Source organism: Cavia porcellus, unplaced genomic scaffold (assembly GCF_034190915.1).
Source record: "Cavia porcellus strain 051 isolate PalLab524CR breed Dunkin Hartley unplaced genomic scaffold, mCavPor4.1 scaffold_14, whole genome shotgun sequence".
Lineage (NCBI taxonomy): Eukaryota > Metazoa > Chordata > Mammalia > Rodentia > Caviidae > Cavia > Cavia porcellus.
The window spans coordinates 70,493,033-70,517,425 of record NW_026947497.1 but is presented as its reverse complement, the minus strand read 5'-3'; the positions used below and the strand labels follow the sequence as shown (position 1 = coordinate 70,517,425).

At 36.9% G+C, this 24,393-nt stretch overlaps 1 protein-coding gene across 1 annotated transcript in view; it reads right to left on the bottom strand.

Annotated features, from left to right (window-relative positions):
* Positions 1–1,091: 1,091 nt before the first annotated feature.
* Tprg1 (tumor protein p63 regulated 1) overlaps positions 1,092–24,393 on the bottom strand; it is a 123,629-nt gene continuing 100,327 nt past the window's right edge. Inside the window, exons 5-6 of the mRNA XM_003477085.3 lie at positions 15,288–15,441; positions 1,092–2,198 (exon numbers count right to left, since the gene is read on the bottom strand). Of these exons, the coding sequence (XP_003477133.1) occupies positions 2,004–2,198; positions 15,288–15,441 (349 nt within the window). The 3' untranslated portion in view covers positions 1,092–2,003. The remainder of the gene's footprint in view (positions 2,199–15,287; positions 15,442–24,393) is intronic.

Sequence of the window (24,393 nt, the reverse complement as noted above, 5' to 3'; positions counted from 1 at the left end):
ATTTCCTTTCATAGTCTGGATAGAAGTTCCTTGCCTGGACGACTAGAAGAATATTTAGCATCAAGAGGTGGGAGCGTAGTGGAAGAGAACAAGAGGAAAGGAGAGGAATATTAATGGAAGTAAATAAAGCAAAATGAAATAGAGTTACTCAAGAGTTTTTGGTTATGAATGTTTACATCAAATTGGTGTTTGTGAACATACCTGAGAACAAATGTCCCAAATTGCAGAAGTAAGCTTTGCAGAGAAAAGCCTAAAAATACACTTCTCACAAGCCAAAAATAAATATATAAATAAATAAATAAGCAAGGTAGAGTTTTCACCTTGTATCAACCAAAGTGTCTCAGTTTTGGCTCTTGGGAAAAGTTTTGCCAAAGACTTATTTTGATAATGTTTAATTAATGATGGACAATATTTAAAGTTTCTTTTCCAAATAATGCAAATAAAGTCCTACTTAAAATAAAAAGTTAAAGAATCCTGAAAAGATGAGAAGAGATGAAATTATCTCGGGTTATTGAACATTAGATCTAAGTTATGGAGACACAAATATGAAATAAGATGAGAAAGAGGGGTGGAGTACAGCTAAGTAGGACACGGTCCTCAAAACCCTCTGAGATCCATGGATGTCCCAACCTGGACCTATCAAGGAAGAGTTCAGTGACATCCCCATCTCTATTTCAATCTTGCTGTTTTCTGGTTTCTATAGCTAGGCTGCTACAGAAGACTTCTTTAGAAATCCAGAATCTATAATTGAAAAATATATTTGAAAAATGAACTGCAAAAGCAAATGAGCCACTGGAAAAAAATTGATAGGAATGGTACGATCAAATTGAGCTTCAGGTAACTACATGATTATTTGAAACAGCCTTGAACCAGAGACCTCCTTAAAAGGCTATTGTAATAATCGGGTGAGCATAATTAAAAAGGGGATTCAATGCTATGCATATAAGAATGGAGAGAAGAATAATATCAAACATTATGAAAGAAGCAGTAGTGTTAAAATTGAAATCTGGACGGTGCCTTAGTAATGTTCTCATCTCTGAGACGCAGTGCAAGACACTCACAGCTTCAAAGAGAGCTTTATTTTGGTTCAGTGTCTCGGCCCATAGTCATGGAGCAAAAAGATACAGTGAACAAAACACTGCTCACAGCATGGTGGCCAGGAAGCAGAGAGAGAGAGAAGAGAGGAGTACAAGAGGCAGATATACCTTCAGGTCCTGTCTCCATGAGCCAACTGTACAAGGCTTCACTTCCTAACAGCAAGTCAGCTAAGCAGTTACATAATTCACTCACCTTCCAAAGTCTCATCCTGATTACATGAGGCTTTGAGTACCTATTCCAGAATTAAACTGTAACAGCATACCACACTAAGTCTCATATCGTTGTAGCACGATATGGGATATTATTTGGCAAGGAGTTTTGACAAATCAGAAACTTTGGATTTCAGGAATGGATGAATGAGACCATAAAAGTGCTCCTAAGAATTCTAGGTTTTTGGAGATCCTAAATCTGAGAGGCTTTTGCAACCCTAACACGTCGATGTTTGCCAGACAAAAATGTAAAACTGGATCTGGAATAAATGTCTGAGATGGGTTTATATATTTGAAAGTCATAGACATAAAAAATGGTAGCTAACATAATACAGACGATGAGAACCTAATGAGAAAATAAATCAGGATCAGAGGCCTAAAGATTAATTCCTGGAAAATGTCTGCATTTAAAAACCAGGAAAACGAAGAACTCACAGTCTCCAGAGTTTACGATCAGAAACTCATTTGAAAACATTATTTGATGGGATCAACAATATTTATTTCCAGTTTTTAAGGAAAACTGATTATTCTCATATGAGACCCAAAATGTGTACTCAGGATTCAAAGTCCTTAGGACTATTCAAAGGTAATTAACGTTCAGTGCAAAAGCACAGTGGATGGAAACAAATACTTCAATAATGGACCATCTATGCATGATGCATACACATATACTAAAAACAAATAAACAAAAAAGGCTCAAAAACCAATACTCCCACGAGCAAGGGAATAACCAAGCTTGTTGCGATTTCCAATGAAAGACATCAGCCCTGTATAAGTCTCAATCAAAATGGGTTGAGTTAACACCATCAGTCCCTTTTCTCTTCCAGGTGCAGTAGAATTCTTCTGGGCATTCTGGATGGCTGGAACAAGCTTGGACGTGAACCCAGACAACTGAAGAACAAAAGGAGAAGAAACAGAGTTAGTTAAAGCAGAGTAGGCCTTGCAACAGCCATCCAGCTCTGCAGGTCCTCACAGAGGCTGAACATTCTCTGGAGGCTACACTTCTTCTGACTTCTTAAAACAGATTAGTTAACACTGCTTGTCTGCCTCTTCAGTCAATTAATAAGTTAATAAATTATGTACACAATAAAATTATCTGCCTTGTCTTGTTTATTTTTCATTATTCATGACTCATATAACATTAAGAAGTCAATTTGATAAATATTTGCCGATAGTCTACTATGAATCAGATGCTTGTTGGGGCACTGATGATTTTTTAAAAACAAGTAATCATCTCTGTCCTCAAAGAAGATGGACACTAGAGAATCTAAGACATGGCTTATGATAATTACACAGTGTCCACTAAAATAGGCAGCAAAAAGAGGCATAAAGTGCTAAAGAAACACAAAATGCATGGATGTAAGATCGGGAATGACTTGCTAGGGAAACTTGAGACAATCCATAAAGGATCAGTGTTGTCAAGATTTCAAGAGGTAAAGGAGGCCTTAATACACAGCTGCTGCTTTTCCAACCAGCATTCTTCCCACCATTGAGATTCTTCTTTGATAGAAGTGCCTTGATTTTCCTTAAGAAATCTATCCTTTTCTGCCTGACTCATTTCATGGCCCAGGCCAAGCCAATAAGAAGTATCAGTTTCTCTGGTCAAAAACATTGGTTCAGGGATGGTCACAACATCATTGTGGTAGCCAAACTCTTAGAATATAAACATGAAAGTATTGTGGTCATTCCTGTACCACACAGTGAACCTGACTAAGCACAAAATCAGGGAAGAGGACAAGGAGAAAGATGATTTCTTAATAACTTTGTTTAGATTGTTAAATCATTTATGTTACTAAGTCCTAGACTTGAATTACTAGATCAGCTTATTCTATTAAAAATTTTTCCTTTTTTTTTTGGTTAAGATGTATTGCTCTACATTTCTTCATTTGGCATTAGGAGGAATGTGGTTCAGGAAGCATATCAAAGATGGGTACAATTCAAACCAACAAACAAAAACAAAGACGGGTACAAGTAAAAATATTCATGAGGAAACTTCATATCTTTATATTTCCAGTACACTCTTTTAGATCCATTATTTCATTCGAATAAAAACGTAGGTATTACATTAAAAATTGCATCACCGTTTCCATGTTAAAAATTCAAAAGACGAAAGAGTCACGCACAGTCAGCCTACATCCTGCATCATGGTTTAAAAAAAAAAAAGCATTAAGAATAAGGACCTACTACTCACAACAGAACCCAAACCTACTTCTTGGACAACTGGCCCATTCATCCAAATTAAAACTGTTTGATTTCACTCCAAGTTAAGTACAAACTATTAAACATCCTCTATTAGGGAATTATTCTTTTTCCCATTTCTCCATGAGGAAGTCAGTTTTCTTAGAGATTAACCCAAGAGTGTTACCTTGCAATAATAGGTATTGATCAATGAATCCCAGTAGGATAAACCTATAATCTTTCACTATAATTCTAATTTTTCCTGTTAGCTTTATTCTGAATTTCTATTTTATACCAAATTATCCTTGAGCAAACCACATTCCCATTTTAGGCTTATTTTCCTTATCAATAGTTATTACTTTTATCGATCATCAATATCTATCTTTATTAACTGCCTAATCTATAAAATAAAAGAAAAAAAGTAACTTTTAAAATAGATTGGTGGTGTGGCACTGTACACTAAGTTCCCTTTTCAGAGCCTTCATTAACCTTTTTTAAAAGAGGAATTGAAAGTGATGGTTATTAAGATAATAATAGAAATAAAAGAAAATTAGCAACTTTCATGACAAAACAGAAGAATCCACTCGAATAAACATAATATTTATGGATTCCAAAGTATTTATCCCTCTTTACTTGTCTTTTAAATTAATATTCACCTAATTGGATAATACCAAAGCAATCTTTGAAATACACTCATTTCATTAAGGCCATTAGATCTGACAGTCAGGTTTTGCTTGTTCTCCATGAGTTTTGGACACAGTAGCAAAAACAGACAAATGATGCAGGCACACATAGGACGCTGCCATGGGCTCTAGGCCCACGGCTGGATCCTTCCTTTCTTTAGAAGGGATGGATCTTTTTCACTCCTCTACATTTGACTCACTGTGAGGCCATTACAGGCCGATCTGGTAAACTGTGTATACACAGTCTTTTGAGAAGCCCTGAAACTCTGGAAAGTATTGGCTGATACAATGGGTACATAAAAATGCTCTTACTTTTGTAATTTTTCTTTGTGTTCAAAATTATTTTAAAATGAAAAGCCTTTACAAAGCTTGAGTCAAAGAAAGTCTACATTATTAGCTTGTAGGATAAAAAATTTTGTAATGGATTAAGGAAATAGATGGATCAAGGAAAAGAAAAAGTTTTCAGAATATTTTACCTTGTTTCTCTCATTTCTATAAATATGCCTTACATTAAAATTTTTAAAAATCATAAATTGACATTAGAAATGTGGTTTCAATACACTGACAAAATTGAAGAACTTCATATCCAAAGCACCTAAATAATTTTTATGTTTTCCATTTTAATTTTTCACTTGAATATTCCCATTATATATATTATTTTTATGTAACTTTGAAAATTTAAAAAATGGTTTCTTTATATCATTGGTTCTTTTGTGAGATGAGTACTTTTAAAATTAGTATTTGATGAATGTGATTTTAGTTGTTAGCTAAATTTTATTAACTTTATCTTACCTATACTAACAGCCTATAATTCAGTTCTATTAAAAGTAACTCCTCCAGCTAAATTTTGATCCTTACTGTCAGAAATAATATATGATTTTTTAGTTTATTATCTATATAAGTTACCATATGCCATTCTAATTTCAAGTGTTTTAGTTTGTTGCATGTATACAAATTGCTTCCGCCAGTATTAGTACTGTCAACTAACTCTCCATGTTATTAACAGATTAAATAGTCTTAAAAAATCATTCAAGAAATACTCACAAAGCACTTACACTATAAACTAGGTTGTTATGGTTTACATCTAGATGTCCCCCAAGAGTCTCATGTGCTCGCTCATACACAGAGCTTTTGGAAGAGCATTGGACCAAGGGAATGCTGCAGCTAACCTGTTGTCCACAAGTGGGAACTAGGTAAAACTAGGTCTCTGGAGGCATAACCTGTTAGGGAGTACCACTCTCCTTGGCTCAAAACCTTTTCTACTTCCTGGTAATCAGGATTTGAGCAGCTTTTCCTCTGTGATGCTGCTCTGTCAAGGCATTCGGCTTGGAGTGAAAGGACTAAGAACTGAAAACACGACCTCAATAAGCCTCTCTTAAATTGTGGGTGTGTTGTGTCCCAGTGGTGAGAAAGTGATCAAGACAGACTTTAGTACCAGAGAAGTGGGGTCATTGCTGTGCATGTACCTGACCATGTAATTCAGGACCCCATGAAACCAGTTTTGGGGAGGAGTTTGGAAAATGTTGGAGATGCACTAAAATGCTATAAAGTCAATCATGATGTGTATCAATAATCAGAGCTCATAAGACCAAAATGCCAACAGAAACATAGACTGTCAGGGCCAGGTTCAGGAGATTTCAGTTGGGAAGACGGACTTCACCAGCAGTTGGACTACAGACTATATATGTTACGCTTTGGCAGAAAATTTGTCTACATTTTTCTCATGTCCTGAAACTTCATGAGATACTGAGATTAGGGGCTCTAGATTAATTAATCTGCTGGAGGAAATTCAAGGCAGCCCAATATTCAACTTGCTTTTGGGAGATAGAACGTATTTGAAGAGGTAGGTAACAGGAAGTGTGACCTGAAAAGGTACGTTTCCTTCTTCAACGTGTGTCTTCTCTTTCTGCTTCCTTGCTGCCATCACACGAGCAGCTTGTCCTCCACAGTGTCCCTCTGCCAGCCATCTTGTCTAAGTTAGAGTCAATGGGCTATGGACTGAAAACATGAGACAAAATAATCTCAGCTTTCCAGTTGTGGCTGTAAGGTATTGTATCCCAGGGATAAGAAAGTGACCAACACATTAGATATATTCTCAGTGATGTGACTAGATGGACAAGTGTCGTTTCTTATAGAGGCTGCATTCCAGTGATTTGACGTGAAGCAGAAAACAAGTGAATACAGGTGATTTTGGTGATGGGAGATTCTAGGAAGAAACTCAAATGTGGTAAAAACAAAGAGATAGAAACCAATGTGAGTGAAGTTTATTCCAACTGCTTAAAGGGAAACAGCCAGGGAGAGAAGTTACTTCAGGTTGAAAATGTACCACCTGCAAAGGCTATGTTTATTCTGTAGAGGTTTAAGACTGTACAGTTGAGTTTACTCAAGGAACACACCAAAGGCCTGAAAGAGAAAGAGGCTGGAATGTAGGTGTGTAGTCTTTGAAGTAATTTTGCAGATAAAATGCTGTAAGATTTGTATAAAATCATCCTACTTGTCACGTGGGGTCAAGAATGGAATGCTGTGCTGGTAGAGAATGAAATCACAACTACGGATGAGTGTGACGGTCACTTCAGCAGTCCTCGTAAGAGATAATGATGGTTTAGACCAGGATTGCAGTAGAGAATGTGAGAACAGATTAAATTAGGGATATACTGGAGGTAATAAAACCACAAATCTCAGTGTTAGGATCTTTATGGTTGAAGGAAAGAGGAAAATCAAAGTTGATACCTACAGTTCTAACCTGACCTACTGGGTGACCAGTAATGTCATTACAGAGTTGAGAAAGCCTTGGAGAGGTAGAGGTTAGAAATACTGAGGCACTGGAATGGAATATTCCATTTAGACATGTTGCTTGAGTTGTATAACCATTAAACCTGTTCCTGGTTTTCTACTAGGCAAATGAATACATGGGGAAATATACAGATGAAAATTCCATCGTTACGATTATAAGTTCAATAATAATAATCACAGATCTAAAAGTCAAGAATATTTATAAAACGAAATCAATGGTCTGAAGATAAGATATAGGATAGGGAATAGACATTTTTAAAAAACCTTATTAAACAAGGCTTTAAATATTTGAGTCAATACAATAGAAAAACTAGTGTATCAGAGATTTGTATATCACTAAATAATCAAAAGTGACTGAACAAAGACATGGACTCTTAGCTTCTTATCCAATGTTACTCTTTTAGCTGGTACAAAATTCCAATGTATGGAAAATGGAGCATTAAAATTGTAATAGTTAGACAAAGGTTGATATTTCTCATTCGCAGGAAAGATAGAGAAAGTGTTAAACTGAAAACCGTGTCCTTCAAACACTACATTTCTTCATAGATCAATGACCATAGATGATTAATCATCTAAACATAGATTCCTGTGGAAAGAAAGAAGGTGCTGTGATAACACTGGGATAATTCTGGGAAGAGAATGTGAGAGAGAAGGCAAGAACCAGGCAGGTAAACTGCTTCAGTCTCTGCAGTCACAGCATTCAGCTATTTATTGTTTTTTATCTGTTTTAGATATTTAGAGTCTGAGTAAGATTTTATTTTTAAAATGAAGATCATTGAACTAAGATTGCTTAGGAATCTTTAGCTTGGACAGCCCATAAGCCAATCCATAAAGCTCCTTATGACCCACTCTCTTACTGATGTTTCAAAACCAAACTCAAATGCTATCTCTTAAGAAACCCTTCACATGCATAGACTCCAGTTAAAAGTAAGTCTTTTCTCCTATTGTGTTTCACTTATAACTTGACTCAAATGTAGCATTTTATATTCTAAGTACAGCTCCATATGAGACTGTCCATATAAGTAAGCTAAACTTTTTCTGCTGTGGGACTATTGCTATTGAAGCCCAGATAATTCTTTACAATGGGGAAGAATGTCCTCTGTATTTTAGGATGTGAAGCAGCATCCATAGCACCTGTATGTCAGATACCAATGATACTTTCTTTCAGGTGTGAAAGTCAAAAATGTCTCCACACATTGCCAAATTGCCCTCAGGGTCAAAAATTGTTTCCTCTGAAGAATCACTGAGCTAAAGCACAGATGAAACATGAATATGGGGATCAGACAGACATGGTGTTAGGTTGTAAATGTGGCACTTACCGGCTGTGTGCCCTTGGGCAAATTATTCAACCTCTCTGACTTTCATAATTCCTTTCTATAAAAGTGTTATCAATAGTATCAAATTCATAGGATGCTGTGGAAAGATTAAATCGTCTGAAGAGTTTATATATAAGCTGTGCTTGTGTGCACACATGCACTTGCACATGTGTGTGCGTGTCTGTTTTATATATAGCCATGTGCTCACTTATACCACGAAGGGTTAGGAAATAGAACAAGATAAGGCCGGAATATTGGAAAGCTTACTGCCAACAATCAATATATACCAATTGTTTCATCCCTATATCATCAGCAACATTATAGTTATCACCAAAGCATGATATTCTAAAAGCCAGGATGTCATTAATCACTGTATTTTCACTGGCAACACCGTGTGGATTATCAAGATACCTTTTCATGGATCAATGTGTGTTAAATTGGATTATTGAATGCTTCCTCAGACCTTATTAAATTTCTTTTTAAGAGAATCCTCTGTGGCCTTGGACTCTAAGTGCTGGAAACAAAAAATTGACACTATTTCATACTTGATGAACTTGGCATTTCACTAGTTAGATGCATTTCATTTCCAGCGATTCTGTGTACCCTCCAAGAGGGACGTCCTATTACAGACAGAAAATCAGTGCCTGGAAGGAAACACAGACAAAACCAAGTCCCCAAGCCAGCTCTTGAGCATTCCATGCACCTGAACTCAATCTGTGTAACAGGAACGCTGTGTCATCCGATATGAATGCCACCAGCCACATAACTTTCCTCTAAAAGCTTTTATACACCCATCACTGGCTCCCTCTTTTATTCCAGTCACAAAAAACAGCGGGTCAGATTTTAACAACTCCAGTTACACAGAGGCTATGTGAGGGTTAGGGGAAAATACAGCAGTGCTCACGGGTAGAGGTTTGGGGGTTGGGGAAAATATTCTTCTTGACTTTGCAGCAATTATTTACCAGCCGAGTGCCTGGGCCTCTGTTTGCTTCAGGTGCTGTCTGCCAGCAGCTCACTGCCTAGCGGCTCAGTTTTCCTTTTTACAACCAACCCTCAGCTTCCTGTTTACACTGGGCAAAGAGACCAGGTTTCATGCCTGCAGGCCCACATTCCTCAGCTGAGCAGGTTTTCCAAGCCTTCAGGCTACAGGTTTTAACCTCCCTGTACAGACAGAGAGAAACACTTGGGCACAAAAGGCAAGCCCATCCATACTGAATACTTAGAACCACTTGAGAAGTCACATTATAGACATATATATATCACCTTTTAGCTGGAATTATCTTAAAGAGTCTCCCAGTGGCTTAAGGAAGTTCAAGTGTACAGAGAGAAATAAAAGGAAGTTTCTTTCCTATCCAGGGGACTTCCACATACTCAAATTTTCATTCTCATCCCATTCCAGTTGCCAAGACCCTCCTTTCTGAACATGGAGCCACACACACACAGGCAAGCATACACACACATGCCCTCCCGTAGGCAAACACACACACACACACACACACACACACACACACACACACACACACTTCCAAACACACATGCCTGCACCCAAACACACATCCCTGCACTTTAACTAACTCTAAGCTGAATTAGTCTTTACCCAGGAATATTTCATATGCCCTTGTCATTGAAGTTTTAACCTTGTTTCCCTTACTTAAAATGTCTTTTCTCACTTTTTTTCACCCTTCTATCACTCATACCTTAAGTTTCACATCCAATGTTGCCTGTTAACTTTTGGAATTATCTGGTACTTATGAATTCTTCTATTAACAGTCTTAGTATACTAAATAATAATTTGTCAATTATTCTTCTTCCATCTCCTCCCTTTATATCACAAGTGTCTGGAGCCAAAATCTACATTCTACTTCTTAATATCTCATGCTCCCAAAATGCCATTCATCACATAGTTCCCAACCCAGAGATGTACTCAACAAATGTGAGGGAAAACCAAAGGCCTATGGATGTAAAGGTAAGTTCAAATTCTAGTACATGGATTCACTGTCAAGACCCATTTGAAAATATTGGTATAAAACATCACTCTGTGGGTTCCTTTGAATTTCTGTAAAGCATCCCTAATCCATTTACCATGTTTCACCAGCTTTAGGTTCAGGTCACCTGATTCCTAGCTTAACCTCCCCATATTCTACAACTCAGAAAAGTGATGCTTAAAACAGATAAAGACGAGGCTAAAAACATGCTAAAGGTTGCCAATGTAAAATGGTTAAATGGTTGAAACACCTAAGGAGACCTGAGATTGATTGTAATATGTGTCATTTATGACCATAAAGTTGGATGTGAATATACAGTCTCTCTCACAAAGAGAGAGAGAATGAGAGAGAGAGAGAGAAAAAGAGAGAGAAAGAGAGAGAGAGAAAATTCGTTCAAGCTTCTGCTTATCTCCCTGTGTAATAGCAAACTAGATGTGGATATATAGCTATCATCTTTCCCTCAAAATAATACCTAGCTGGAAAATAATCAGCTTTGAAAGCTAGAGATAAAAATGCCAGCCCCACTCTGCCTATCCTTTTCTTACCTCCTTATAGAGCAGCCACCATGCAAGAAAATAGTGCTGGCAGATACAGCGGGTAAAACTGCACCAATCATTATAATTTTTAAAAGGAAGATAGCTACCCTATTCCTACAAAGTTTTTGTGAGTTGAATTCAATAAAAATATCATTCACACTATAATCAACAAATATAAAGTATTTTGTTATACAACAGTGACATCTGTTTTATATGACTAACACAAAGTATGTATATGTTCAGATCAGAAAAGATAGGTTAGGCTGGGAGATAAGTCTGGAAAGACGCCATGTGACTACCATACTTGCCAAATGTGTAAATGGTATAAAGTTGATATGATGAATAAAAAGAGAAATAATATATGTTGACCTCATTATATAAATTTGATACTGATCATATAGCTCAGTAGTAAGGGACTTAACGATAGTAAATATTTCAATTAGAATGCAACCATGTCCACTGACACCCCTTCCTGGATTATGTTCCTGACTAAGGAGCCCAGATGTCAGCTTTAGCCTGATGCCAGATGATCTGAAACCTACTATCACCAGTTCAGCTTTCTCTGCTGAATTTTAGACCTAAATTTGTTACTACCTGACCATCAACTCAAGCTCACCTTCTATGAATGCTTCATACTTAACCTGTCCTAAACTAATCTAAAACAAATTACCAAATATACTATTATTCCCATGTTTTCCATTGCATTTAATGAATTTACCATCGGCTCAAGCCAGAAATCATTTTTCTTCCAAATACTTTATATGATATTATTATCTGATTTAATTAATTCCAAGCACAAAACATCCTTACATTCTCTCTCTATTACAGTTCTCAACTTAGTTTAGGTTTTCATATCTCTTATCTAAGTTATTATAATTATAGTGAGGGACTTTATAAGATTAAGCTCCAGCCGAACTGAATTACTGTCTTTTGAACATTATATACTTTCACATACCTGTATTCCTTTCCACTTTCTCTAAACTTCTGTTTCAGTCAATTTTAAAATCTTTGTGTTTTTATCTGCCCCCTTTGGTGAAGAGCACCTTGCACAAATTCAAGAGTCTTGTCTCATTTATATTTGTATCCTTAGCAACAGCCATAATACCTGCATTTTGTAGATGTCAGAAAGGATTTGTTAATAAAGAGACTATAGGTGCTGCAGAAAAAAAGATGCTGGGTAAAAATGTTTGAATATTTTAATATTAAGTTATTCCATTAGATTGTAAATAATCAGAAAATTTTCCTATTGGGTCACACAATTCCACATTATTCTCTCTCTTGTTGTATAATGAGGTTGTTAAATTGAAATAAATTGCAGCCGAAATTTGATTCTGTTATGCATTTCTTCCATATCCCTTTATTTTCCTATTTCATTCAAAAGAGAAATGAAAAAAAAAACAATTTATAACACCCTTTTAAAATCTTATGTTATGTGGGAATAGTCACATAAAAGGAAGTTTAAATCCCTAAATTGTCTTTCTTCCTATATATTATTTTATATCAAAATAATTGAGACAATCAAAGCCCATCTTGGACTATATCCTAAACACAAATAATACTGTGACAGAGATACCAACAACAAAGAGAAGCTAGGACTTAAAGAACTGGATCAAAGTACTCATCATCCCATATCACAAATGAAGATCATTTGTTTTCTTAGGGGCTGGGACTTGAGGTGGCCTTTGAATAAGAATCAGCTTGGCAAATGAAAGCACTAGACTTCTGCCAAGATGGAAAAAAACCAAAGCTTTGGATTAATAATTTAAGGAGAAAAAGTCTTACATGAAACACTTCACAGATCCACAAAGTTTAGTTGACTAAAAATCAATCAACCAATTAACCAACCATTTGTCACGTTCATGAGTGTATGCATGTGCAGACAGACAGACAGACAGACACACACACACACACACACACACACACACACACACACACACACACACACTTGCTATTTTTACTTCTATTCCATTAAAGCTATAAGGCCATCATTTCCCTTTAACCTTTGAGAGTGGAATTAGTAAGGTAAAACTCAGCACTCTAGTCAGCTAAGTTCACGATTACATGTGGAATGATTATTTTGTACTCCTTTGATATTTTACTTTTCATTTTCTTTTTTAAATTATGTAAATATATTTATATATAACAGAATAAGTAAAACACTACCAGGTATTAGACTATGACTGCGACATTTCTCTCAAGTCCATAGAATTTGCTCTTTACTCTGACACCCTGACCTTCTTCCAGCAAAGCTCACCAAGGAAATACAGTAAGTACCTACCTAGTGTTCCAGGTACAACGAACAAAGGACTTGGCTGAGGAAGTCATGGATGTAATCATGAATAAGGCAGTAAGAATTTACTTTGATTTATAATGAAACAAAGTTTTATCAAAATTACATAAAATTACATAAAACATTATTTTACTAGTTAAAATCAGGTTTCCTTTGAAGGAGAGAATCATCTCTGAAAAAAATACATTACTAGGCACTTTGATTTGGATTAACAGACATTTAAAGAGGAAAATGCTCAGATGGAAAGAACAACTGAAATAAGGGAAAGGAAAAAAGAAGGAAAAAGATTATATGGCTGCATATATATTAATATATATACAAGATCAATAACTATGCTACTCTGTTGGTTCATTAAAAAGAACAGTTTGCCCTTTCAGTGTTTGATTGTTTGATCATTTTTTCATGATGTAGATAAGATACAGATCTTGCAATCAGAGCAACTACTTTGAAGATAACAATACGCAATATATTAACCAGTGTTAATTTTCTACTATTTTGTTTTGAAATTCTGTATCATCGTTTTTGTTCTTCTGTTTTTTTAAAAAAAAGATAAAAATAAAAAGATATAAACTGCATTATCAATAACATTTTTCTTTAAAAAACAAAAGTTTGGGGAGGGGCAACCAGACAATAAAAGAAAAGACAATAGAAGGATGAGAATGAATATTATTAGTAGTAATAGAGACTTTTAAAGATAGGGAGATTTGATATGGCTTTGGCAGTTAAGGGCATTAGTATAATAAAAACTCGCATTCTATTAAGTGACACCCTCAGTAAGTCTAACCTTACATAAATGCCTTTGTGCAAGTGTAATACTTTTCTTCTTCGTTTTCATTTTGTTTCATTTTGTTGGTTTGGGGTATAAGCTGATGTTGATGCTTTGGTTGAGGGATTGTGATATGGAAGTATCACATGAGATGTAGCAACATGATCTGTATACCAAAATTATTTTGTGTCTGCAATAACTAAAAACAGAGGTAAATCATGATACCATATAAGCCCCTGAGGATATCTGTATATATTTTAAGAGACTACTGATTTTTCCTAGGAGTAGAATATATTTAAGCCAACTTCACCTACATTCTGAGAGAAATTAAGACCTTATTTAGCCTCTAATCACATAAATTGTTGCTCAGATTCTGGAGACTCACCAATTAAATATTATTTTTTGCACACATGAACCTATATGCTTATGTGAATAGATATATTTAAAATAATGGAAGAAATGCAATGATTACCATCCAATCAAAGAAATAATTTACATACATATTGCCAACTTTTGAATTTATATTCAACAAATGAGTTGTAATATGAAATAAATGACAGAAGAGAAACACAAAAAAACAAAAATTTAGCATTTGAACCCTATAGTACACACTGTAAGTATAGTTTCTTTTTTTGCTTATTTTATTCTATTTTAAAGAGAAAAAATAATAAAAATGATTATACAGAGTTTCAAAACAAGATAATATGAGATTAACAATAGTCAATTATTCTGCATTGTTATCTTCAAAATATTTGTTCAGATTGTTTTATTTTCAGACAAGTTAGAGTATCTCTTCTCTAACTAAATACGTGGAAGAAATAAGAGAACAGTAGAAGGGATTGCGATGCCCCAGTGAGTTTAAAATCTACTTTAAGAGATTTGAAGATAAGAAATAATAACAATTGCTCTACACTGTATGAAATGTTCATTGTCACGTTATCCCATTTAACCTTACAGTAGTAAGACAGTGAGGTCACCTTGCCCATCTTAGATTTTAGAGATAAGACTACCAAAGCCCAAAGAGAGAACTGAGTTAATTAAACTTGGCTTCAGAGCCATTTCTGGATAAACACACTTTCATACTTTACATTATTTCATATTTCTTCTCAGAATAAAATAATTCAGATTTAAATCTATGAAAACTTTTGTATACCCAGTTGCCAATAAATACAATCGGACAAGCCTAAGTGTTGCAATTTTTGAACAATATTACATGTAAAGGGGAAAGAAAATAGCATATTGTGATTAATATAAACATGACATATATTCACATATAAAAATAGCTGCACTCCTTACTATAACATTTCTATAAACCTATTAAAGTGTTTCTCTATAGAAGTCTTGGTTGCAATTTTTTAAATGATACACCTTCTAGAAACACTCAGCTTCATCAACACAACTGATCTAAGAGTAATGTTCAAGCTGCCTCCTACCTTGCAAAGCGTGAGGAACTTCTCACTGGTGTAAACCATAGGGTGCTCGGTGAAGGTGGCATAAGGAACTGCCGTGGACCATGGGTTCCAGCGGGACAGGAAAGACTGCTCCTCTGAACTCCCCCAGTAGATCCTAAGGCCTTCTCCTGGTCTCCTAAGAGAAAGAGTTCTTCATTAGTAGTCATTTCCATCCGATTTAAACAAACTGGGTGGAAAAGGAGTATAATACTTCCATTAGACCTCACACTGCTACTGAGATAAAAGCATGACTGCCCATCAAGTTGAATTGTTCAACAGAATTTAGGAAGTGAAGGAAAAAACATTGATTGCACTGTTTTCATGGAGTGAGTTGGAAGTGCTGTTGAGAATTTCACATGAAAATGTGAGTCTGATGCTTGGGACAGTGGAGAGAACTGGAAAGATGCATGTTAACTTCATGCTGATGTTCTGGTAGTAGGAGTTTAAAAAACTCAGAGGTATCAAAGAGATGGGATCAGGACAGGGAATCAAAGAAGGAGACGGTCTCAAAAACGAAGCAGATAACATGACAATCAATAGTGGCAGTTTCTACAAAACAGCAAACAGAAGTAAGCACTGACTGAAGAGACTAAGGACTTTCCAAATTGTAGGACATATGTATGGTACGTGAAAGGGATGGTGACCAGTTCAAAATGCCCAGTTTCTCAACTCAGTCACTTTAGTTTCTGTGATGGTCCTCTATTCTCTGCACATATTATATTCAGTAGAACTGTGACAATGGACATGCCAGTGTTTGTAGAGAGACTGTGACCTTCCATTCCCATCAGAGTAAGAGTCCTCTTCCACAGCATGTAGGAGGGTACCCAAGTTCAGACATGTGGCAAATACAATGCAGGGCAAGAGTCAGTTTACAAATAGAGAGAAGTCACAGCAGGGCAGTGTGGCTACATGAAATTATGAAACTCATTTCTGTGGTCTCTCCTTTTAGCGATGTCCATCAGAACTTAAGTTTTGCAGATTTATACATCTCTGAAAGCAGAGATACCTGGAGGTTAAGCCAAGCTTGGGTGTTTTGTGTTGAATAAGCTTTAAAGCTAAGTTGTCCATAATTCTAAGCAGCCCCACAAAACATCAGAGAGGTCTCGTTTATGCTAGAAATTAAATCCCAGGATTTCTAGAGTGAAAAACCAAAGCTTAATTGGGGTGGCTTCACAAAGCTGTCACTTCCTGTATTAAGGAAGGATTCCTTTGGGAATGCGTTTACAGTTTCTGACTGCTTCTCCATGTAGAATGGTGTGTAAACACACGCTCCCTTATACCCGCAGAAAGGCTCATTCCATAAGTGACTGATCCCTAAGCTGCTTCTTACAAAGGCCACAAAAGAAGACAGCCTGGCACATCTACTGCCCAGTTCTGAGATTTATGATGATTATATTTGAATGCTGACACTCAACATTTCTGTACTTAATCTGTTGCATCTCACTCACAAAAAGAGGAAAAGAAAAATGTGCATGATTCTAACATTTCCTAGTAAGGTTCATTTTCTCAGCTGCTATACTGACATCACCCTCCTATACTTTCCTTTACTCTTTTTCTTTTGATAATAAAGCCTAAGCTCCTTGAATATTCTATGCATGTTGGTTAATGGAACAATTTGGCTTGAGTCCATTAAAACAACTTGCACAATGGAATTATTTACAGCTTCATGTGTCAATTTACGTACTGGATGTAAGTTTGCTTTTATCCGAAGGGGATGAAGATCTGCCAAGACAGCTTCTCTAATAAGTGCCTTATTCTACCTTTGGAAAATCTCAACTGAGTTTCAAAAATGAAATTCAAGAAGCACTATATTTCTAAATAACCAAACAAGTTGACCATGGTAAAGACCTTTCTCAGAGATATACCTCTTTCCTGAACTCCAGAGGTAAAAACCGCAAAAAGATAAATCTAAACCTAGGTAAAACTTAAAGTGTGACTTATTGGACCTTATAATATTGATGTCCATCACAATCTTCTCTTCTGTCAAGTGTCCTCAGAGCATTTGTGCAGGCTGTAGAGGCCGATAAGAACAGAACTGCTTCATGCTATTAACTTATACACCTTGTAAGCTAACAGAATGGAATAAAAATGCAGTGAACACAATGTCTGACAGCCCTGCATGGAAGTCTTGATTTTTGGCATTTAATATTGTGTTATTTATGGGCCAATAACATTTACCTTTCTAATTCTCATTCTGAATTTGAATCTGAATCATTCCTCTTTTTGCATCTTCTATGTTTTCTTATACTGAAAAATAACATGACTTCCATCTCTGTGGCTTAGAGAGTCTTCAGAGTATTGAGATCTTTCATGACCTTAGTAACTCTGTGAGTTACCCTAGGTATGGTCACAACGCCACATACTAAGCATGTAATGACATCTACAAGAATCCTCTGGGTTACAGATTCTTTGGTTTATGAATGAAATCAATCTTCCTAAGCAGAATGTGCCTCTGCTGCTAAGGTCATAATTATTGTCCTTACACTCCCAGGGAACTTTAGGACTTGCCACAATATTTTACAAGCTTGTAATAGTACAAATCAGCAATGAATAGAAGTTGCAGAATAGCACCTTAAGATTTATAAACTGCAGAAAGTCAGAAGTAGAAGGGCTTTTGGAATCATAACTCAGTGTCTTCTTTCCATAGATGGCAAACCTGAGACTCAGAAAGAACCAGGATTTTCCCAAAAGCATCAATTTAGGACAATGATAAGCAGGAGAGAATTCTAATTCCTGAGTCTTCCTGAGCTCCTAAGAACTCCTTCAGTGGTCATTTCAGTATTCTGGGCTTGACCCCCCAAAAGACATTAAAAATTATATTGTCCTGTTCTTATGCAACACAAACTCATTTCCAATACACCACCTGCTACATTGGCCTGAGAAGCTTGCAATAAAATACTGGCAAAACCCTTGCTCAGAGATTCTAGCTAAACAGCACAAACAAAGTCTCTTTCTCAACACAAACTGTAGAATTTTTATGTATTGGTATTAACAATGTAAGACTATAGGAAACTAAGATGTCCCTGGCAATAAAGGGAATAAATACAAATGAATCATCAAGGAAAGAATACCGGGTCCTTCTCACAGAGCTGCTGTGGTGGGGTTGATTAAAGTGGGGGTACCATCCTACATGAAATTATTAAGCAGTGAAAGAGCTATTGGATTTTTGGTGAAATTTTGCTTTGGAGTAAACCACAACTTCCATTAGCTCTGTCTTTGGGCATTTTACACCACCTTTCTGATGTTAAGGTAACAATTTTTTTTTAAGCAGCAAGAGAATCATACATGGTAAAATGTATTCTGTAAGACCCTGTCTGGATAGCAAATACTGAGTAGTTAACTATGTAACTTAATACCTACTATGTACTTTTAGAGACTTCATATTTAATGTAACCTAGACAGTACTTTTTGAGCTAAGTTAGCAAACATAAATGTAATTACAGGAAGTAAAGAACCTAACCAGAGGTCAGTACATTACTAAATCAAGAAGTGCTAGCAAAATGGAATCAAAAGGAAAAGGAGAACCAAGATGACCTATGGACACAAAACCAGAGAAGCAAATCTCTGGCACACAGTAGGTATGGGTCTGTGCTTCACATGGTCTGCAGCTATGTCTTCTTGCACTTAATCCTGAATGCTGGGACACTTCTTACAAGCTTAGCCTCTTCTTTCCAGGAACATTCCAGTGCATATGATTTCCTAAATTTAAATCCTTCAAACAGAATTCCATTTGGGAAACTTAAATCAGTCTGTCAATTCTCTTTTCATCAGACTAAATAAGCTGAGTTCCTTCACTAGGTTTTCTAATGGGTCAGAAAGAAACTTTTAAATCACCTGAGACCTAACATATTCCTAAATACTCTGTTCTAAGTGCTGCCATTTATTTAAAGATTCTTAGTTCATTGTGTTGTTGGGGTAGAAAGATGAAGAAACTCAGTCCTGAACTGCAGACATCTACAGTCTAACAATATCTTCCCGACCTCACATAGGTAGAGAGAGAAACCCTCGAGTCTTATCACTGAGGTAAAAGATCGCCAGTTACAAATTACTTTATTTCCCATGTTCTGTCTTCAAGGAAATCAGCTGTACCTGGCTTTGATTTTCACAGTAGTGGAAGTCTGAAGCTGAACACATTCTTCACTTCTGGTACGTTTCCAAACCTCCCAGAAAGAGGTAGTAAATAGAGGAAGGGCTTCTTTAGACCATAGAAGAATAACAAGGTTTATGAATGAAATTTTTAGAGACCTAGACTGTTTATCTGAGTTGGAAGGTCTCCTGGGAGACAGAAATAAATTGTTTTATGAGCACACATGCACACATGAAGGGCTACAGTTTTCAAAGCTCATAGTTCTGCCTTGAGTTATGCTAATTACATGTTCTACTCAGTGACTCAGAAGCAGAATTCTAAAGCACAGTTGTTGGCAGTACAGAGGCCTAAGCAATTATACTTTATTAAAGCACTGTAGGGAGTCAATGGAAGGCTTGCCCTGCGTACCCAAGAAGTGAAGGCATGCTGAGGAGGAAAGGTTGACAGAGAAGAAACTACTCCTACAAATGGCACTGCAAAAAGTAGCTGCAAGATGACTAAATGGAAAACATTCTTCAGTAACAAGCTTTGTGAGGCAAGAAATTATTTCTGTCAGAAAGAACAATTCTCCTTGAAGTCATTTTTAGTTGAACTAGAAAATATGCCAGCTGGTCATGAGTCTGGGTCAATTTGCTCATTCCACGCATTCTTCCTTCCTGAAGGAGAAGCCATGCCCATGCGTCTGTCTTTCCATTCAAGGCCCACACAGCCCGCTTCTTCACCCTGGTGCTTGCCTTCCACCCTGGCCTTCCAAGATTCTTGTTAAGGCACCAAACAATCTGTTAGCAGAACTGAAGGAGGGATGAGTCGCTCCTCAGAAGAAGAAATAGCAACTTCCATTATTCCCTCTTCAGCAGCCCTCCCTGCCACCCTTCTTAAATCTCAAAGCTCCACCACCAAATTAAAAACGTAGCTCGAGGCACTGCTGAGATTTATGAGGGAGCGCAGACATTAACGCTTGCTCTAAACGCAGGGTGTGTGCTTGTAAGTCTGGGTGAGCAAACAGAGGGAGGCCGCACGCCTCGGGGAGGAGAACATGAGGCTCTCAGCACAGCACCCCGTCCTCGTCCTCTTTTCTTTCTGTGCCCTTCTCTCCCCTACCTTCCTGGCTGCGTTGCTGACAGGTGGGTCTGCTAGGCCCATGAAATGTTAGTCCTTTGCTTATTTAATCTGGACAAAAGCAGGGACAGAGTTGGCACCCTGGCGGGTATTCAGTGCTTCTTTGCTCATTGAATGACCTCAGAGGAAATATTTTCCATGACAAGAACCCAAAAGACGCTGGCACAGAGTCAGACAATAAGATTTGCAGAATGTGTTTACATTCTCTCAGTGTCCCCAGGCTGTTCCAAACCCATGGACAGGTGCTGCCTTTATCTGCTCTCTTTGCTCACCTGGCTCCCTCCCAGAAGTTTCCAGGGCCTTGGGCTCAGTGAGATTAACTATTTACTGGCACAGGGAACCAGTATCTTCTGTGAGTTATACTAATTCAGGGGAGGCAAATGAAGAGGTAAGAAGGATAGACGGTGCATCCATCAGGAAAGGACTCAGAGGCCTTGTGGTGCCACCGTCAGAAGCTTCCATGAAGTTTAGGAAGTTTAACTGGCTGAGTGTCTTGAACACTTTCATCACCCCTGAGTCCATCTGCACAGCCAGGTGTGTGAAACTGGGTCACATTTGAAATCCGTCTCTCTCTCATCCACACACACACAAACCAGCATGTTAAAATCTATGGCAAAAGACCAGAAAATTTTGTATTACACTAGTTAAAAATCAAGGAAAACTCTGAATATGAGACATGCTCAGAAAGCTGCTGAGTTCTGGCATTTCTTCTCCAGGAAGCAGAAGAAATTATATTAACTACAAGAAAAATAAAAAAGACCTAAAAGGGTTAATTCAAAAGAAGAAGAAAAAAGAAACAGAGGAAATAAAGGTGGATAGCTACAAAAAGAATAACTTAAACAAGGCTACGGAATCTCTCAGGTTGAAAGTCTGTTTTAAAAAGTGCTTATTCTGTCAGGAAATTTTTAAATGTGTTTGACCCTCATGCTCATCGCTGAGGAGAAGACCAAAGCCTACACAGAACTTTAAGGCAAGATTCCATGACTCACGTGGTTAGGAAGTGAACATGAATCTGATCACTACACTATCCCATTTTTCAAACATTCCATGCTGGGATAATAAGATTTCCAGACTGGTAACCCATAAAATCTGAGTCTAAACCTAGCACTTACATTAATTTTTAGAAACTTTCTTTGTGGCTTAGATGTAGGTACAACATGTGTGCAGCCCAAATTCCTTCTTAGAACATCATGGAAACATTGGTTTACATAGCTTCTATAAGACACTGCTCAGTACACATAGGCCCCTTGTTATCCACGAGATCTGAATTTTACTTACCTTTAGCTTTTGCTTAAGTAATACACAGAAGTTCTTTTGTTTTGCTTTGCTTTGGTTTGTTTCCAGAATTAGTATAAACTGATTGTTTGGAAGGCATTCTAAATTTTATATACTTATTTCCTTTAACTGAATATACTAAATATCACTAATTGTTTCATTATTTAGTAAAATGCACTCCAAACTCTAGACATTAAGACCCAGTAGGGACTTATTATTCATCATTTATATTCCTGACTGCTTAATTTCAACAAAAGATACTGAAATTTGCTGAGGGTCTTCTGATTAGTAGGCACTTTATGATGTTTTCTTGTTCTCAAGTCCTTCTATGGAAGCCAGCTATCGAATCTGAAAAGTAATCCTATTTACCCAGAGTTCTGAAGGACCCTTGACCACTGAGCTTATTACTTTGTATGTCAGCTGTCTCCCATTTGCATCCGTCTGCCATTTGCTCCTCTCTTAACATCCCTGACACATGCTTCTCTACTTGTATTTTGTTTTTGCTGTAATATTGACTGGCAAGCTGGGAATGCATTATTGTTTGGGTTATGGGAAAATAAATTAAAATACCCCCATTTTCTGTAAAGGGAATACATGCTTCTTATAGAAAAGCATTGGTTTCTCTAAATGGAGAGCTAATTCAATGAAGCTGATGACAAACAGTTTTGAATAAAAGAAAATCCCATGGTTCTTTGAGTCATGAGCATCTAAATGGACTATTTGGAGTCCACAGTCATCAGAGGGAAGCAAATGAGGAGGCTGATATCCAAAATTTTTCATACTTTAGTAAACATTGACATTGCATAGTCTAGATGAGGTGTCTCATATTCTGTTCTTCCATTCAAATATTTTATGGTGTGGCTTGCATAGTATTTAACAGTGACTCCAATTGGTAGCATTAAATAAATCTCTGATAATGTTTTTCCATAAGACCTAGAGAAAATGCTCTTGATAATATTGTAATGAGGACTCAGACATAGGAACAACTTCTTATAATTGAAAATACACTTTTATTCATCAACTTTTTGCCAGGTACCATGTAAAGACCCTGAAAAACACATAGCAACCTTCCAAGAAATACAGAGCAGACCTTATGAAATAATCCTCTTGTCTGGAGATCAATGGATAGGCCTTTGATAAGCCAAAACGCTGATTAGAAAGAATAGTAAGGGGTGCATTAAATAGAAAGAAAACGATGACAGCAAAACTCCTAAGTAAAGTTCCATATATGTCATGTGTTATAAATTCCATCCTTATGCTGGCATTTGAATTTCTAGTTAGGCTGATTTTGAACAGGTAGAAGGGAGAGAAGTTGGAAGGCTGTAGAAACTGGTGGAGGTGAAGCATGTTTGAGCAGGACAGTGAATGGCCCAGAGCAGCCTCCTCTGAACACGGAAACTGGCAAAAGGCCACTGGAGAATTGGTGGGGAATGGTTTACCTAACTGAGAAAATTTGTCAGTGACTGTCAGACTCAAAGAGGAAGTTGTTATTACCTGACAACAGGAAAGGATTATGAGATGTCTGAGGACACAGAGCTAGTGAAAGTTGGGACTTACACCTAGCTATTTCTTACCCAACTGAAAGATTTTTACCTAATCTAGTCCAGATCCCTGACCTTGATTTGCAAGGAGTAAATGTTCAGGAGATGTGAAGATTAGCTTTAAAAAGATGACATTTAGTGGCACTTCTGGAAGACGTGACCCACTCCTAGCAACACTCAGATACAAGTCTGGACCAGAACCATACAATGATAGAAGAGAAAGGCCAGATGCAGGGTCCAGAGTTTGTCTGGCCATTCTTAGACTCATAAACTGGGACACACAGTAGTCCGGTTACAGTTCTTCCAAAGAGTAGAGCACACAGGAAAAGTCAAAGCTTAAGCAGCATAGCATCAATCCTTCTCCCTTCCAGTCCATTAACTTGGCCCCAAATGTGAGCAGGAATCTTATGAAAGGATTGAAATAAACATACTAGAGCACTAGGTACATTGATACAAGTATGAGATTTTTCTTCTTTTAAAAATTGCTTCTACACAGAAATAATAACCTATATATCTAAGATGTAAGCATCTATCATAAGAACAAATATAAGTAAGTCCCAGGCAATGTGATAAGACATCTGAATTCATCAAATATAATTCTACCATAAAATCACAAGGTAGGTCTACACATGAGGAAACTGAATTCTAAAGACATCAAGTAGTAAATGACAAAGCTCATTAGAATTTAGGACATTTAATTTCATGTCTCTTAGTAATTCCATGGTGCCCTATGACTGTACAGACAATGAAGAAAATCAGCTTTTATACCAATGATTGTCTGTTTCCCCCATGAGCAGCTGTAAAGTCAGTTGGTTTACAGCTCACATTTTTATTTGCAGTGTCTCTTCACCTGAACCAATCAGCTCTCTACCCTTTTCTTTAAAGACAATCCCATAAGCTCAGAAAACACTTCAGGCTTTCAGTTGTCCGTGAAATTCAGAAATATTTCTAAACCTGACATTCAAGAACTTTGAAGCATAGTTCAACCATGCATTCTCACCAGTCAAAACTGCAACCCCTCATGGCTCTAACCAACCAATTCAACTTGCTGGGTCTGTCTTACAAC